Source organism: Tigriopus californicus, chromosome 6 (genome assembly GCF_007210705.1).
Source record: "Tigriopus californicus strain San Diego chromosome 6, Tcal_SD_v2.1, whole genome shotgun sequence".
NCBI classification, from domain to species: Eukaryota; Metazoa; Arthropoda; class Copepoda; order Harpacticoida; family Harpacticidae; genus Tigriopus; species Tigriopus californicus.
In genome coordinates this window covers 2,513,853-2,530,000 of record NC_081445.1, presented here as the reverse complement: position 1 = coordinate 2,530,000, position 16,148 = coordinate 2,513,853, and the positions used below count along the sequence as shown (strand labels likewise).

The window sequence follows — 16,148 nt, the reverse complement described above, 5'->3', positions numbered from 1 at the left end:
TAAATGATGAGCTTTCTCCTATTTGCATATAGTTGTTTGACAAAATGTGACGACAGCTGAACTTGGAGCTTCATTTATAGATCCAATGGCAAAATAAACAACCACTTTTATGTTGATATCTGGGAAACCATTGACCTGAGAGTGACATAACAGTGCTCTAAAAGTGTTTGTTTGAGGCCAACAACTCAAATGAATTCACGTTGTGCTTTCCATTCTACTACCCCGGGCAGGCCAAACCCCTGATTCTGGATTATCGCACGAGTTTCGGTATAATGGCGATAAATCCTCGCTGTCTGCATAGTCTTTGGTCCTTCTACATACGTAGCTTATTACAGGAGAGAAATTGAACTGAGGCCAGCTTCGAAAAGGGACCGACTCTTGCCCGTTCTCACCATAAAGACTTAAAACAAGAAGATTCCTTTCAATCACCCATCGGACGTGAAAAGAAGCTGGGAAAGCCACTTCTCTTTCACAAACACAGACGACCAAAGAAAAGAACCCTGCTCGTTTTTTTTCGTCATTTCGAGTGTCCTTCATAGTGACTGACAGTTGTTGATTGGATCGTAGCATTTAACCGGTCTCTTTTTTACAAGTGTTGCCAGATGACTCTTCTGGCCTGCATGACCCATTTATTTTTCCCATTAGAATGAAAAGGATCCGATCTCGGAGCCACGAACTGCTATGGATAAAACATGTCTATTCCAATCCTAACCTCCCCCCCCCCTCAAAAAAAAAATAGATCAAGTGGTTGAGCCTCAAAAAATGATTACTTCCCAATGGCGTACGTACAATGGTTTCTTTCTCGATGGCACTGGCCTCATTTGAGGGTTGCCATTTTTTGCTCGAGCACTGGAGAATCAGAAGGACTTTCCTGCCTTTCCTGTCTCTTTCCTCTCCGCGTACAATAGTCCTCCCATCCTAAAGGACCCTAAATATTGAAAGCCCTTCTATCTAGCTGCATGACATAAACGGGACCAAGTGGGAGAAGAATGGCAACAACTAGTCTGGCGAAACAGATTTCGTATTGGAAAGCCCTTCTTTTTCAACTTTCCGAGGAGAAAAAAAAGAGGCTTTCAACGGCAGACAGACTGATCAACAGACAGACAGAAAGGCCAACGATCGTATCTAATGAAAAAGGCTTTGTCATCACTTGTTAGCTTATGAGTAGAACTTGGGAAGGACAATATAAATTCGTCAGATTTTCATCAGTTAGATTAGCTTCCGCAGGAAAAAAGGCCCTACGCTAGTACATCGCCTGACCCTCCTTAACATTTTCTCAACCTCAAACAGTGTTGCCTACTTATTGAAAATGTGTGCCTGTAAGGCCCCTCATTTCAATCGGAAAAGCCTCCATTGGCCCTGAAGGGACACAGAGAAAGAACAAGATCATGCACTTAACAGCATTTTTCCTTGTCTTTCATTTTCATTTCCAATTAGTCATCTAACCGAGGGTCTTTTCGAGTCATTTTTCATAGCTCAACAAGTTTTGTTTGTAAAAAAGCGGGTTGCGAGTGCTTCAACAATGTCCAATAAAACCTTTCCTGATTCCCAATGGTTTAACACTTTGTAGATTCCCAAAGTGCCGAAAAGAGGCCACCAAAGAGTGCGTAAAGAGAAATTTTAATTGACACTTTTATGACCGAGAGAGTGAACCATAAAAGAGGAACAGTGTGACTAATTGTGCCCTTTTTTTCCTCTTGCCTCGATTTAATTTGGGATCCACTGGCGGAAAGCGACCAAGCCACCAAGCCACCATTCGAATTAGAACAAGCGCAGACCCTCAACTCAATTAAAGAGATAGTAACGCTCTAAAAGGTTTCAAAGCTTGTCCGAAAAGACCTTTTCTCTTGCTATTGAGCGTTACTGTAGGCCCCTAGAATGAGCCCAAAATTACATCGATAGTTCCTTTTAAAAGCAAGTGAGGGAGAGTTGAGTTGAGATGAGCCGAGGATCTCGACCATCCATTTTGCCTAAAGTAGAAGGTGAGTGAGCATGACATGTCGAGGACACCAGAGGATCAGTCACTTCTAAGCATTCCCGAAAAATAGATATTCCTTGCTCCACCCAACCTTTCCTTCAGCATTCAACATGTTATCTATCTACCCTTCAGAGATCTGGAATCTCATAACCCTGCGAGCAACTTATTCTGAGCACGTTGGTCAAGTGCAAAAAAGGTCAACCCATTTTCCGTATTCTGTTTCCAAGTCTCCTCAGTGTTCTTGAAGCCCTTACCTTAACAAAGTCCCCGGCCTTGAGGGACTTGGGTCGATTCGAAATTGAAACGGTTCGCCGAGGCGCAAGGTAAGTTGGGTGGGATTTTCTCAAATTTGCACTTGCCCGCACCGCTTTTTGTATGAGAGCAAAGTTCGATCGCCTACTTTCGGGGAACACGTTGTGGAACAATTTGGGTAATATGTCAAAACGAGACATGAACCTTTTGTTAGACCTAGAAAGGGGAGCGGCTGCTTTCCATTTCTTGTTCGGCTCGTGCCGTGCCTACATGCACACCCACACACCCACACACATACTAGTATTACTATGTAGAAGAGCGAGCGAACGATAGTTTTCATCCAGAGTCTTTGTTCCAACGAAGATGAAGACCCACTGTAGACGTCACCGCATCTTAGCGCAGCCTTCAGCCTTCGGCCTCCCTCGTGTACCCGTGTAAAATGGCCAACCTAAACTTGTTATCAAAACTACTTCATCATCTCGACCAAAACAAATACGGCACATTGTAGTACAAACATACCCTTTCGGTCTTGAATATGAATCACTCACGGTTCAATTGTCTCACTGGGGTTGGCCTTTGCTCTTGTGTGTGTGTGGGGGTGGGGGGGGGAGGGGAGGATAAAAGAGAATAAGAAGGCCACGGGTGCGGATTGTGTCGATGTCGGCATTTTGTCTTGAGTGGGCAGGAAGGCATTACGAGCATTGATGTTTACTTTACGGCCTCTCCTCTTAACCACATTTGAGCCGAGGAGTTTCTAGCGAGGAGGAGTTTCTCTTGAAAGGAAAGTGCCCGAAGAGATCCTTAAGCCCACATCGATCCGATCGTCGAAGGATATGTTATCCAGTCTGTGGCCTTGAAACGCGAAAACAAGGCGAGCGCATCTGGTCTTTAAACTTGAATCAAACTGAGGCCTTCAAAACTTTTCTTTCAGACCCTGTCAAGCCACCCAGGAAAGCTTTGTCACAGTGCTTTCTGTGCACTAACCCTGGAGAATGGACGATGTACTATGTAGTATTGTATTAGATGGATGTGTGCGTCAAGTCAGGTTTCGTTGTCGTTTGATTAATCTCGTTGATTGGAGTGTTAGATCTGAAGAAAGTACCATACGCGTATGTCTCATTGAGGAGCGATATTTGAATGACACCTCTTGAGCAGCCTTGAGAGCGCTTGTGTCTCATCATTTACTAAAAGAACGCCCACGCGTGCTCAGGAAAGTGTCAATGTCGTGCATACCCTGCATTGAAAACAAATTCTACAACTCCTTACCACAGTTTTTTCGACTTTGCTTTGTAAATATAAACGTATGCTCCCTATGTCTACATATAAGAGCAGCTTAATCAAATGTCTCAAACCACTCAAAAGTCAACAACTTGGGTCAAAATTTTGCAAAACAAAAGAATGCTACTTGTGCCACCTCACTTGGAAAGCAATGTACATTGACACATGTTGGTGTTCAACAATTGTCCACCTTTTGCTAATGCTTCCACGCCACTAGATATGTGTCAATTACAATTAAATGTCCGTTCTTTCCAATTTTATTCAATAAAAATTCCATAAATTTCAATTACATTTCTTTATGCTTTAGCCCAATTTCCAAGCCATTTGCAACTGTTCTGAAACATTTTTGACAACTTTTGCCTCTAATTTATCCATAGCATTTGAGTAGAATTGTTTGGTCAATTTACAAAGCACTTAATTTCATTGCAGGGACGAACGGCTTTATTGGTGTTTTTAACCATGTTGAGATTTTCTTAAACAGTGTTAAATGTAGATAAGGTTTTCCTGAGGTAACAAAGGGATTTCTATTTTTTTTTTTGAAAGTTATCTCCATTGAGCTTGATTAGAAATGCCTTACCATAACATACCGTTTGAACTGAATTTACTACAGGAGTCTCACCAAAGAGCCTGAGCAAAACAATTCAGTCAAAGAATTCGAGAGGCAAGGCAATCAAATGATCAAAAGCAAAAGGTTTGTGAGACATTCAATAGGGTGATTTAATCGTTAGCGCCCCACAACTTATCATGTGAGCGGAAATGTGATTGTAGTTTGCAATTGAAATTTCTCAAGCAAATTGGCTCAAATGCAATTACATGTAAGTACTATGATTTCAAGTGTACTTAACTACAATTACATACACATGAAAATGTAATTGCAATTATGATTACAACACAGGTTTGCATACCGTAATATCCAACTAATTGAGAGCTTGTAATTTGAAACCAACAAAAAGTGCTCGCCCCCTTGAAAAAATGATTGAAACAAGTCCAAGCCTTCGAGTTCTAGAATCTAGAATCAGCAATCATGGACCAGTTAGAATATTTACCTAGACAACAAATGTAACTAGGAACAAATCAGTCATCCTTGAGAAAGAAGCTCTTGGACGTGAACGGCAGTTCATTAGGGACTTTTCATACCGTTACCTAAAGCTGACAATCAATTCATTCATCGTGGCCAATTGAGGTCTTTGTCTAGTCAAAGGCCGTGCCAATTCATAGAAATCTGAAAACAAGCAAGACCCCCTCGAATCGCTGCCAATGGAAAAAGACTTTGAGAGTTCTTTAAACCAAATAACTCCATTTTCGGCCAAGGAGTCTCGGATACCAATACCCTCGAAGTTGATGTAGTAGATACCTTCTAAGGATTGAATGGATAATGAGGCTGATTTCCATCGCTCTCAAAGGATATTGGATCCAACCTTGGCCTCTTTGTGTCTGGATGAGTGTGGGTGGGTGAGTGAGTAAGTGAGTGAGTGGCATGGGTTTTCAAATGACTGGATCTACTCAGCCTACCCCTTCCCTCCATAAGCGAGAGAGAAAAATAGGAGACTTGATTTGAGAGGGCAACTTCAAGATTCGTCCTGCAATCTAGACGAGGGTCAGTGAGCAAGAGCGATCCATCGAGAAATCGACCCGACAAAGACACGGATGCACACACGAGTCAAATATTATTGGCCACCCCATTCAAAGGGGACGATATCCCTCTTAGTTATTGAAACGAAAAATGTCGTAACATACAAGCACTTCCTGGGCAACCTATAACGATGAATGTCCTGGTTTAACCTTTTTGCAACCCATACATCAGCACTCCTTCCTCCAATGATCCCAAGCTCAGTTCCAACTTGAATGACTGAAAAAACACATATGACACTTTGTAGGAAAATGCCAACTTTGTAGTTTGTGACCACGTCCCAGGACAGAAAACACGAAATGTTTTCTCTTCATTTTGTTCAAAGCTTTTTATAAAATGATACAAATTTTGATTACAATTCTCATATAAATTTGGTTTTGAAACACCTGTTGAATTGAATGGAGAAGAGATGTGGAATAGAGGTAAGAGCAGTGTCCTACTGTGAGAGGGATGACCCGTTTGAATATCCTCTCCCACGTTTCTCCAATGGAAAGTACAAAATGCTTTTGGCCACACCCAGAGGTAGGGAGAGAACCAATCTGATTTAGGCTTAATCCTCTGACCCTAGCATCTACCACTTAAGTTTTAAGCAAAGAATGCAGCAAGAACAGTCTTTTGGCGTCTTTTGAGTTGAAAGTCTGATGGGTCAGTTCTGCTTAAAGTCTACTATAAAGCTTCATTTGGGCGGAATGAATTCGGGCATGCAATACATTTCAAGGATTGACAACCACAACGTCTTGAAATTTTTAAATGCAAATATTTGTAAGGAGTAGTAATTTTGAACATGATATTATCGCTCAATCATCTTTGCTAATTCCCCCCTTCGAACTGATTTACACTAAAATGAAATAAAAAAACAAGTAACCAATGGAAAATTACATTCATGAGTGCTATGTTGATTGATGAACTTCTAGAGTAAGCTTCCCACCAAATGAGCCTGCTCTTGGTCATGGCAACTCTGAGTCACTTTTCCAATCAAAGTAATGAAATGAGAAACGTAGAGCTCTTCAATTAGAGGCAGGTCATTGTTACCGAATTTTGATTGTCCCTTTTTCCTTTTGAAGAAGCAGATGCCTTTTCAATATTCTTTTAAATCCTAACAAACGTAGACGAATCCTTTATGAAATTTTTGACATTAACATAACTGATGATAACATTAAGAATTCCATCTCAACCCTCCAATTGACCGGTTTTGCACCTCTTGTGGCGAAAAATCTATATCTAAGCCACGCCTGTTACTTCTGTGACCATATTGATGTAAGCTAAACATCGCAATGAAGAAATTATTGTTATACTATTTACTTGTAAAGAAGTTTGATTCAAAGTTACGGAGTCAAGAGCTTATGTAGCTGGCCAAGAGTAGGCCAAAAGTTCCAATTTTATGTATTATTAACAACACAGCTTTGGACAGATCTCCTGAGTTCCCTAAGCATAGCTTTGGGGTCTATTTTGGCCAAGTTCATTTATTCAACAAGACCTTGGGGTCATATTAACTGCTTGTTTGGAATAAAGTGAACGGTTTAGGAGATAGGGATTTTTCACTTCCGTCCACAGTCCACATCTCTAGAAGTCCGTGGTTGATCTTGAATTGGCAACCCTGTTTGGTGCCTTCAGCGCTGGCTTGGAGAGGCTCACGCAACCCACTCAACGACAACTATTTTTGTGACGAAGTGTACTCCTAATCCCTAGCGCGGCTGCCCATTGACTCAATAATGCCTCTTGCAAATATCTATCGAGGGAAAGAGGAAAAAATCGAAAGAGAGAGAGAAAGAGAGAGATGCTCTTTGTACTCATATTTCCAGTCGTCTTTCCCTCCAGATTTGTGCGTGAGTGCAATTTCAGCTAAAAATTTGCCTCATTGCACTTCTCTTGTAAAAGGTTCTTTTGCATCTCAGGTCCTCCATTAGAAAGGCCGTCCGTCCTCTTCTTCCCTACCTCTTGGAAACTAAATTAGACGGACCCTTTACGTCGTTGCACCTTTCTTGAAGAAATGGTCCATAAACTACTATACTTGTAAACAAGTTTTAGAAATGTGAGATTCGATTTGTCTTGAGCCAATGGAGAGGAACAAATTGTGGGATCATTGTTGATGTTATTGTCGTGTTCCACTACGAACTTGGAACCAAGATGATCATGATGTTATGGGAAGAGAGTCATTTCCAGATGAGGACCACCCAGACCTCTTGTAATGGATTACATTCATATCGGTTAACTTGGACAGTCCTACGGCTCTAGCGGCAGCTGGCCTTGACAAGGTCATTATGAAGGGACGTTGAAAAACGATCGAAGGAGCTTTAAGGTGGTAGATGAACCAGGCACCGCTGGCAATTCTAGCGGTAGCAGTTAATCATTGATGCATGAGTTAGCTCAGAAGGAGTCTTTATATCCCAATTGGGTCCAGGACCCGCAACCATCTTGTGATAATTAGGTGCATGCACCAAGATCAATTGCAACACAATGCAAAGAGTCAAGACATTTACTTTGGGCGAGTGTGTAGGTGACAATAAGTGGTGGTGAAAAGCCCCTGCTTACTCCATAATACGATTAGGTCCCAGTGTTTTCATGTGGACAAATTGGAGGCAGAATTTTAATGCAAGAAAGGGTTAAGCCCACGAGCAACGATTGTTCAAAATGAGGACGATGATTGACGCATAAAAACGTAGGACATTGTGGAAACCCATATCGATAAGTGTTGTCCCTTGGTAAATGGTGGAAAACTTGAAGAGCAGCAGATATGTTGTTTCCATCGCAAATTGTTCCATTTGTTTGAATTCAGGGACATTAGAAGAAAGACTAATGATGAAATATGGGTCATGTGGATCCATTAGTTTTTGCATGCATTGCTCTGTTTGTATCCATTGTTCCATTTGAAATGATATTGGAAGTTTTACATTGGTGAAGCCTTTCAAAACGCATTCGTTCAATTTAGCCCATACAATTGAGGGCAAGCTTATTTGAGTATACAACGTGTGTAAAAGGGTTTCCAAATTCAGCTTCATAAGGATACTGAACTTTTACCTTTACTGTTGTTTTTAGGCTGTCCCCAAAAATTGCAGCGACTGTGGAGAACTCGCTCAAAGAGAGAAATTCAAAGAATATTCCGTACATGGCGGTTGAGCCATTGATTTTGATGCAAAATGAACAATCCACTTCTTTTCATTCATAGTCCTATCATGCACAAAGAGGTTTCTCACAAGTTTACGCAGTTTATGCTCCTAAAGAACTTGAGAGAGTCTGTCATGATTATGCTGTGACATTCTGAAGTAATTGAAAGGAACCATTTAAGTAGTCTTTGTGGACACATCCCTCATGAAAGGCAATTGGACCTCTTTTCACGGGAATAGCCGAGACATAAGGTGGCACTTCCCACCTTGTGTCTCAAGATAATTGGAAGCCAAGCATTTCCAAGGCCACCATTTTAGGTACATTTCAGGGAGTAAAATATAACAGGGAAACCGCTCTTAGCAGGGTTTTCTTTCTCAATAACGTTACTCTTTGGTCTCTGGTCGACATTAAGTATGCACGAGATACATATTGCATCTCGTTCCCAAATATCCGAATCTGGCTTCTGAGAGATTGGAACTTTGATGGATACATGGATGTTAAATTTGATTATAAACCAACTCCCGAATCCAAGTTAATGTTCCCTTTTCCCCTCGACAAAAACCATCCTTTCATCCAGAAATAAGAAGAAAAAAAAACTTTGCAAAGATAAATTCCTAGAGCGGAGGGAAAGGGGAGCGAGTGAAATGCGGCCGTCGAGATTCAAGTCGAGATCCATTTTTCATGGCACCAGGGGCGCCAAGTATGGAGCCCGAGTTGCGATTGGAAGAGTCTGGATCGGGACCCAACCCAAACCGGATTGAACCGTCCAAAACAATGGGAAGACCAATGATCAATTGAATCTGTGGCTTACCTCTCTCTTTCTGGCTCTCAATTGTGTGAAGGGACTCTTCCCGAAGGCCCTTGAACTAGTCCCTTAAAGATTCACGGCACCACGGTTCGGCACAACTGATGGCACCACGTTGTTCTTGAAGCACTCAAACAAGCCGTCTTATCTGGTATTGAGAATTTGCGAGTCTGACCAATTTGTTAATGGCTTATGTCAGTCCATGGTCGTCGACGTCGTCCGTTCAAGTCCTGCTGCAGCCTTTTTCCATCATTTTACCTTCGCCTCTCGCTCTTTCCTCCCCCCCCTCTCTCTCTCTCTCTCTCTCTCTCTCTCTCTTGGCTCTGCCTTACTAACACTCACACACACAAACACAGTTCTCAACTTCTCTGCAGTCTCCTTTGGAATTGGAAAGAGGAGGACAAGTTGGGCATTTCTTCTTTTGGCCTTCACTGGCCTTTAAGCCAGCCTTGCTCTTTGAAGTACTAGCGGGGGAAGGCTGTCGGTGCTCGTTGGCATGTCCTCCAAGTCCAAGCCGAGAAAGAGGAGCCATTCTGTGTCGCCAATGAAGTCAAGACACCAACAACTAGGGAGAAAGAGTAGGAGAACGAAACGAGGACGAGGAGGAGAAGAAGAAGGAAAAGGAGAAGGAGGAAGAACAAGAAGAGCAATGGAGGGAAAGGCCGCCAGGAAGGCTGGGGTGGCGGTGGCGGTCGTGGTCCCACCCAAGCAATGCCAAAGAGGAAAGTGGGAATTCTCTCCACATTCCCTCGACGCACAAGTTTGCGCCTGCAAAGGCTCAACCACGAAGGCTGGAAGGGAGTAGGCGCAAGATATGACCCTTGCCTTCACTGATAGAAATGTCTTTCTTTAGTATGCCCTTTTTTCATACTATGTCTACTTTGATTTCGGAACCAGAAACCCAGTTGGACGCATCTCGTAAGCGCCTCTTGAAAAGGTCAAAGAATAAGAAGCATTGAGCTAAAACTCGACCACCCTGCCATTTTGAGAGTGAGTGCGAGTGGCCTTGTTGCTCCAGTTTGAGAGCCCGGGTTTTTCAGAGTTTTCCCGCGTCCAGCCGTGCGGCCAAACGGCCGCGCGACCATTGGCAACTTGGAGGTTGGTGGTCGGCTGGACCTGCTCAGGCTGTCAAAGGAGGAAGGGAAACAGTGAAAGGTTTTTTAGGGAGCTCGGTCGGTTTTCACTTCCTTGAGGCTCCATCTCCTGCCCTTTGTTGTCGTTTTCTTTTGGTGCCAACTGCCGGTCTGGGATTATTTAGGGACCCAGTCCTGGAACATTGAGGAGTATGGGGAGGAGAAAGAGGAGAAGGGGAACGGGGAGGAAAAGGAGGAGGAGGAGGAGGAGAAAACGAGCGACGAGAATGAGGCAGGAATCCCTGGCAACCCTCGTTGGCCCTTCGTCTCCTTCTTGGCGAGAGCCATTCACCATTCGTCCTCTTGAACCCGCAACCAAGCACACTTACAAATCTAAGCTAACCCGCGCCCTTTTAGCCTTCTCTCGGTGGACTTTTTTTCTTGACGCTATTTCCATCCTTGGCGTACGTAATCTCTGAGCGAATTCGTGGCAAGACAGAAGAGACGGAGAGTGCGGACCAATTGGCAAACCTGGTCACACCGGGGGAACGAGATCTGAAATTTGACAGACGACTGGTGCCCATTTGCAAGGGAGGCCATAATTACTTGATCGTCTCACATGAAAATTCATGATGCGCATGTCTGTCTCGATGGTCCCTTCCTGGAATGGAAACTCGTTGTAATTGATCTGATGCCAAACTACCGGACCCGGTGAAGGCTGCTGAGGGTCTCACTTCTCGAAACGCATCGGGACTTGTACTTCTATTCGAGTCTGTGCTTGAACAAGTAATTGAAAGAGGAAAAAAGCGTGGTCGCTGCTCACCCACTTTCAATTCTAACAAAGTAGGACCTTATAGCCCGGGGAGCACGGAAGTTGTAGAGGCAGAAAGAATGGTGGTATTGGTGCTAATATCACCATACTAGTAGTACTAGTTCCACGACCACTAGCTCCTCTTCTCTTACTTCTACTACGGACAGCCATTACTACAACATAGTAGAACATGTAGGTAGAAACAAGGAAGGAGGGATTGGCTCAACCTTTCTTCTCCTTCGGCTCTTTACTCTACTTCATGTCCGTTTCGGCTTTGCTCACTCACATGGAGAAATGGAGTGCATTTGGGGTGTTCCAGAACGAATACATCTCTCTTTCTCTACCAATACCACCACTACTACCATACCATCTTCGGACCAAATAAGAAGGGCACAAACATGTTCTTCCGAACCCTAGCAGACAGACGGTCCCAAGTCATCAATATCTACTGCAGTGCTAGATGCGGCGCTTTCTTCTGTTTCGCGGGCCCGCATGGAGCAATATGGGCTTGGAGGGCAATGAGTGAAAGGGGGTGAACGACGAATTTGTGGAGGTTAGCTCCCCCATGCTAGTTTGCCAAAGCCTCAGTTCAGCAACCAATAATTGGATGAACATGTTTTTGAGATAGGGAATTTCATATTTGGATAAGATGGTACCTTTTCTCGCTTTCAGTGATTGAAACTTGGATAGACCGAAACACTCTATGAACCTTATGGAACAAGACTAAATCGCCAAGTTAGGAATTATTACCTCCTTTACTTCATGCATAGCATTTTGGCTGAAAACAGAGCCCAAGTTTTGAAGCTAGTCAAAGCTAGCCATAAAATCGGCTATAAATAGGGGTTTTCCTCGACTGAGATGGTTGTGCCAATAATGACTACAAATAGCATCATACACGTTTTTTTTCAGTGAACGATTCCGGTTGTGCCAGGATGAAGTTTATGGCAGCTTTCATTAGGAAAATTCAGTTCAACTGGATTAAGCTTTTGAAAAAGTTTTAGTAGCAACAGAGCTTTTTCGTCCTCATCGCTTCGCCCTCTGCCAATGTGTCGGGCAATTTTTTCCCCTTGGTCTCTGGCAATTTGATGGCAATAATCCCCGAAAAGAGCGCCACTCCGCCGAACACAATCAAGGGCAATTTGCTGTGATAAGCCTGCAAAAGGGTGGAAGTTCTCATCAATATCAATGGATCAGGATCAACCACTTGAAACTCAAACACCCGACAAGGTTAGGACCGGATCGGGCCCATTAGTTTTGAAGTTGATACATTTCTCGCACAAGAAACACCCAACCAGAGTTTGTGGGATGCCACTTTTTTGGCAAGATTTATAGTTTCTTTTCGCCCCAAGAGGATCCGGTGAGCAAGAGGAAAATAATCTGCAGTTGCCGGATTGAGCCGGGCTGAATTTCCCTATCTAGCTGATAAGTAGCTTAAGTGATAATCACCTTCAGTAAAGCCACCCATCCACAAGCCATTCCCCCAAATCGTGCCATACATGAAGACGTTCCAAGAGCTGTGGTTCGAACTGTGGTGGGATAGAGCTCAGCTGTGTAGAGGAAGACCGATGCGAATGATACCGTGATCCAGAACTTCCCAAAGACCATGATCGCCAGAGCCATGATGGTGGCGGCATTATCAAAACCAGCAGTCTTGGCAGGTGCCGATTCTTGTTCTGGTAGGAGCAAAATTGACAGAAGGGAGATGCCTGCAGAAATAGGAAATGGGGATTCTCCGTCATTTGAAAAGTGAGAAGAGATATTTTCAGAAAAAAGAAACAAATCTGCACGTTTAAATAAATGTACCTGTCAGGATCATACTTGTGGCATAAGGGACCCGACGTCCTTTCCATGATAGCAAAAAAATGGCGGAGGCGTAAGCCGGTATTTCCAGCAATCCGTTGATGGTGAAACTCACCAAAGGACTAGTGCCATAACCTGGGGCGTTCAAGGTTAGGCCGTAGTAGCAAAATGAGTTGGCGAACCAATTAATGTAGAGAATGAGTGTTTTCATGCGCATCTCTTGAGTGCGAAACAGATCAATAAGGCCAGCTTGTTCCTCCACTTCTACCTGTCCAGCTTGGCCTAGTATCGCCTTGGTGTCTAAACTCCAATCCACAGCTAATGGTCGATTGTTAAATTTGGCCACCTTACGAATGACGTCTTCTGCCTCTTTGACCCGCCCCATTGAGAGCAACCACCTTGGACTCTCGGGCATCAACCAGATTAAGACCACTGATGCGAATCCGGGAAGAGAGGTCGCCATCAACAAATGACGCCAATCCGTGATAAAGTAAGCCATGACGCTCAGGCTCAGCCAACCCACCACCCAAAAGAAATCGATCCCAATACCAGCTCTGGCCTTGTACCGTACTCCAGCAATCTCCAGGACCCAGGTAAAAATGCATTCCAACACCCCTGAAATCATAAATTTTTATTAGGTTTGGTAAAGTGAAAAAATAAAGTACTCGGAAAATAGCTTTGAATCGCACGCAACCCAGTCAACCAAGACGCGTCCATTTACCAATATAGATGAGGGCGTGGAAGAATCTTCCAACGGTGAAGAGAGTGAAAGTAGGCATGTAAGCACAAGCGATGCCAACCACGCTCATGGCCAGGAGAAGCGCCACGATGATATTCTTTCGTCCATACCAATCGCACAGGATCCCTGCTCCGGACACGCCTCCTATCATGCCCATGAAGAACACGGTTTGGGCAATGCTCTTGAGGTAGGCGTTATCGCACACTAGATCCCATTCAGTGGTGAAGGTGGTCTCAAAGTCAGTTCGATCATAATCCCATTTCTTGCACGGTCGGGTTGGTGTGCTCTCCGGAATGGAAAGATAGCGGCTAAAAGTTGGAACATGTTCATGATATCCGTAATCGCCTGATTGATCTGAGATTGAAAATAGAAGTAATGTTTGTGTAATTCTTGCTGAAGTGTCATATTCGGCCGTAAAAGTGTAATAGTTAGATTCTGAATAAAAATATCATCAATTGTAAGCTATTGTAGAGGCAAAGCCTACATTTTTGAGTGAGTAAACAAGCGTTTAAAGTAACGTTATTTTGGTGACCTCAAGGCATCAGAAAGATTGTCTTACGAGCACAATTGAATGGCGAAAGTGTTAGCTTTAGAATCTGCATGATTTAAATGATTTCACCTTAGACTCCAGCGTCGCTTGAAGAAAAGTAAATGTCAGAACAATAGGCATAATACATTTATTTATGAAATCCATGTTCTTTTTCCTACAGCTCAGTATCATGCTTGATTTTAAGGTTATGTGTACTGCATTGACTAATGATTGTTCCCTCAAGCATTTGGAACAATGCAAGCTTCCAGAAATGTTGTTTTGAAGAAGTCTTAAATTGATTGATCCTTGTTGATTTTTTATCGTTTATTGAAATCCATTAAGATTGGAGAAGACCGAAAATTGAAGGATTCCCTCGGTATGAGTTGGTTGTAGTGCCATTAGCATTGTAAGCTACATTCTTAACCATTATTTTGATATCTAAGTCCCAACTTCCTTCTCAATGAATGAGCCAACAAATATTCAAGCTCCAAATATGGAGTCTTTCCTTCCAAAACGGCCTTGTTCACTTACTTCTAAAACAACCCTTGAATTGAACATTAAATGATCTTCTTATTTGACAAATAGAGCTCAAATAAGTAGTACCGTATGAGAGCAATTCAAAGCATCGTTATTTCACAGAGAAATCATTATCACTTGTTTTTTTTTATTTACACGACATATATTTTGACCTACAATTTCAGATCAACATCACACCAAACTCAGCTAAATTTATTTTATCTTCACCATAACGATATCTAAGCCTGCCTGCAATTTAAAATCAGTCATGATGATTCACTTCGAAATAATGACCAAGACTCTAAGACTCTAATTGATTTGAAGGAACTCATAATTGATGTGGACATCATGTTTTTGACGATTTAGTTGGTTATAGTTTCGAATTGAATCAACATGCTTTTTTTTGATGAAAGACACACCCTATACCTGACGGAGACCTACGTATATATTTCTTTAAAAATAATACACTCAGTCTACTTTGCTAGATGTCTAACACCTCTGAAATTGTTTGTCAATATACGTCTAGTGAAGATCTACCGTAAGGACTGATAAGGTTCTTTTGAGACTTATTTTCTTTGCGAGAGATTTGAAAAAAGAGACATGAAGTGACAAGAACTGGCCAACTACATACGTTCATTTGGAAAAAAGACTTCCAGAGATATAATATAACCTGACCAATACCTAAAGTTGACAGGGATCCAAAGGCATCATTGAAGCAATTAGTCCTCCACATAAATTATGGAATCATGCTCATTGGATTTACCTAAAATCCCGTTCGTAGTCAATATCATACACACGACACGCGCCATGCTTTGCTTGCCCACTTATGTTTCTCCATTGCTCCAGGGTTGCCCGATCCGCGATTGAAGCGGGCGGAGCGCACCAAAAGTCGTTAGATGCGTTCAAAAAGGTCAAATTCAACACTGGATAGCAACAGGGGATAATAAACGAGCCAACTAGACAGACCATGGCGAACTGCCAGCGACCAAAGTCACCCATGGCCTCGGTGACGGGATCAATCTCTTCAACACCATCATTGCTACCCAATTTGTAATCTTTGTCTGGAAAAGAGACGTCCGAAGAACTAGCCGATTGGAGTTTTGAGGAGTGTCTTTAACGTTCAACAAGCTTACCAGGAGCGCCCATGATGTTCGGTCGGTGTTAACAGACAAAGTGACCAGAGTTCTTTTGAGAAGACCTCAAAAATGCCTCTGATTGAGGATATCGTCAATTGCTCAATGAACTTGGCTGAGCCCAAGGGTCATTGTGGGATCAAGCAGAGCCGCTCAGTACGGAGAGTACTTTGCTCACATTTCTCTCGCTTTTTGGGGTAAATCGGAATGAGCGCCTTGTATTGCGTGTACACAGTGATCTTGAAGCGTAGGATCGTTGATTGAGCAAATGTGTGGTGTGTAAGGGTGTCTTGGATGAAATTGGCCCCTAGAGAGAGGGGCTTCGGAAACGTTTTGCGGCAGGAGCATCATTACAAAAGACGGCCAAAGTATGCAATGAAAACTCTATTGTAGGCATTCAAGATGCATAAACCTGGTCAAAATATGCAGGTAAATAAGCAATTCAATCAAAAATATGCTCTTTAGTAGGCATTTTAAAACCATAATATGTAATTTAAAT

At 42.9% G+C, this 16,148-nt stretch overlaps 2 protein-coding genes across 7 annotated transcripts in view; both read right to left on the bottom strand.

Moving 5' to 3' along the window:
• LOC131881812 (disintegrin and metalloproteinase domain-containing protein 11-like) overlaps positions 1-9,393 on the bottom strand; it is a 31,584-nt gene extending 22,191 nt beyond the window's left edge. For 4 of the 6 annotated variants that reach the window (XM_059228771.1, XM_059228774.1, XM_059228775.1 and 1 more), the window contains exon 1: positions 9,055-9,364. The gene's annotated coding sequence lies outside the window, so the exon portion shown is untranslated. Of the gene's footprint in view, positions 1-9,054 lie in introns of all 6 variants that reach the window. The other 2 variants (XM_059228776.1, XM_059228772.1) reach the window with 2 other exon arrangements.
• Positions 9,394-11,816: 2,423 nt separating this feature from the next.
• On the bottom strand, positions 11,817-15,895 carry LOC131881814 (organic cation transporter protein-like). The gene is made up of 6 exons (XM_059228779.1): positions 15,650-15,895; positions 15,280-15,577; positions 13,454-13,779; positions 12,736-13,347; positions 12,379-12,638; positions 11,817-12,085 (listed from the first exon to the last, which is right to left on the bottom strand). Exons 1-6 carry the CDS (start codon positions 15,660-15,662, stop codon positions 11,930-11,932), a joined length of 1,665 nt encoding a protein of 554 aa, XP_059084762.1. The 5' UTR covers positions 15,663-15,895; the 3' UTR covers positions 11,817-11,929.
• Between the last annotated feature and the right edge of the window lie 253 nt (positions 15,896-16,148).

Excerpts from the sequence above, each read along its gene's own strand:
- LOC131881814 (XM_059228779.1), bottom strand. Across the intron at positions 13,780-15,279 it reads GACTACGAACGGGATTTTAG|CCGCTATCTTTCCATTCCGG; the intron begins GTAAATCCAATG and ends TCCAACTTTTAG. Across the intron at positions 12,086-12,378 it reads GATGGGTGGCTTTACTGAAG|GCTTATCACAGCAAATTGCC; the intron begins GTGATTATCACT and ends ACCCTTTTGCAG.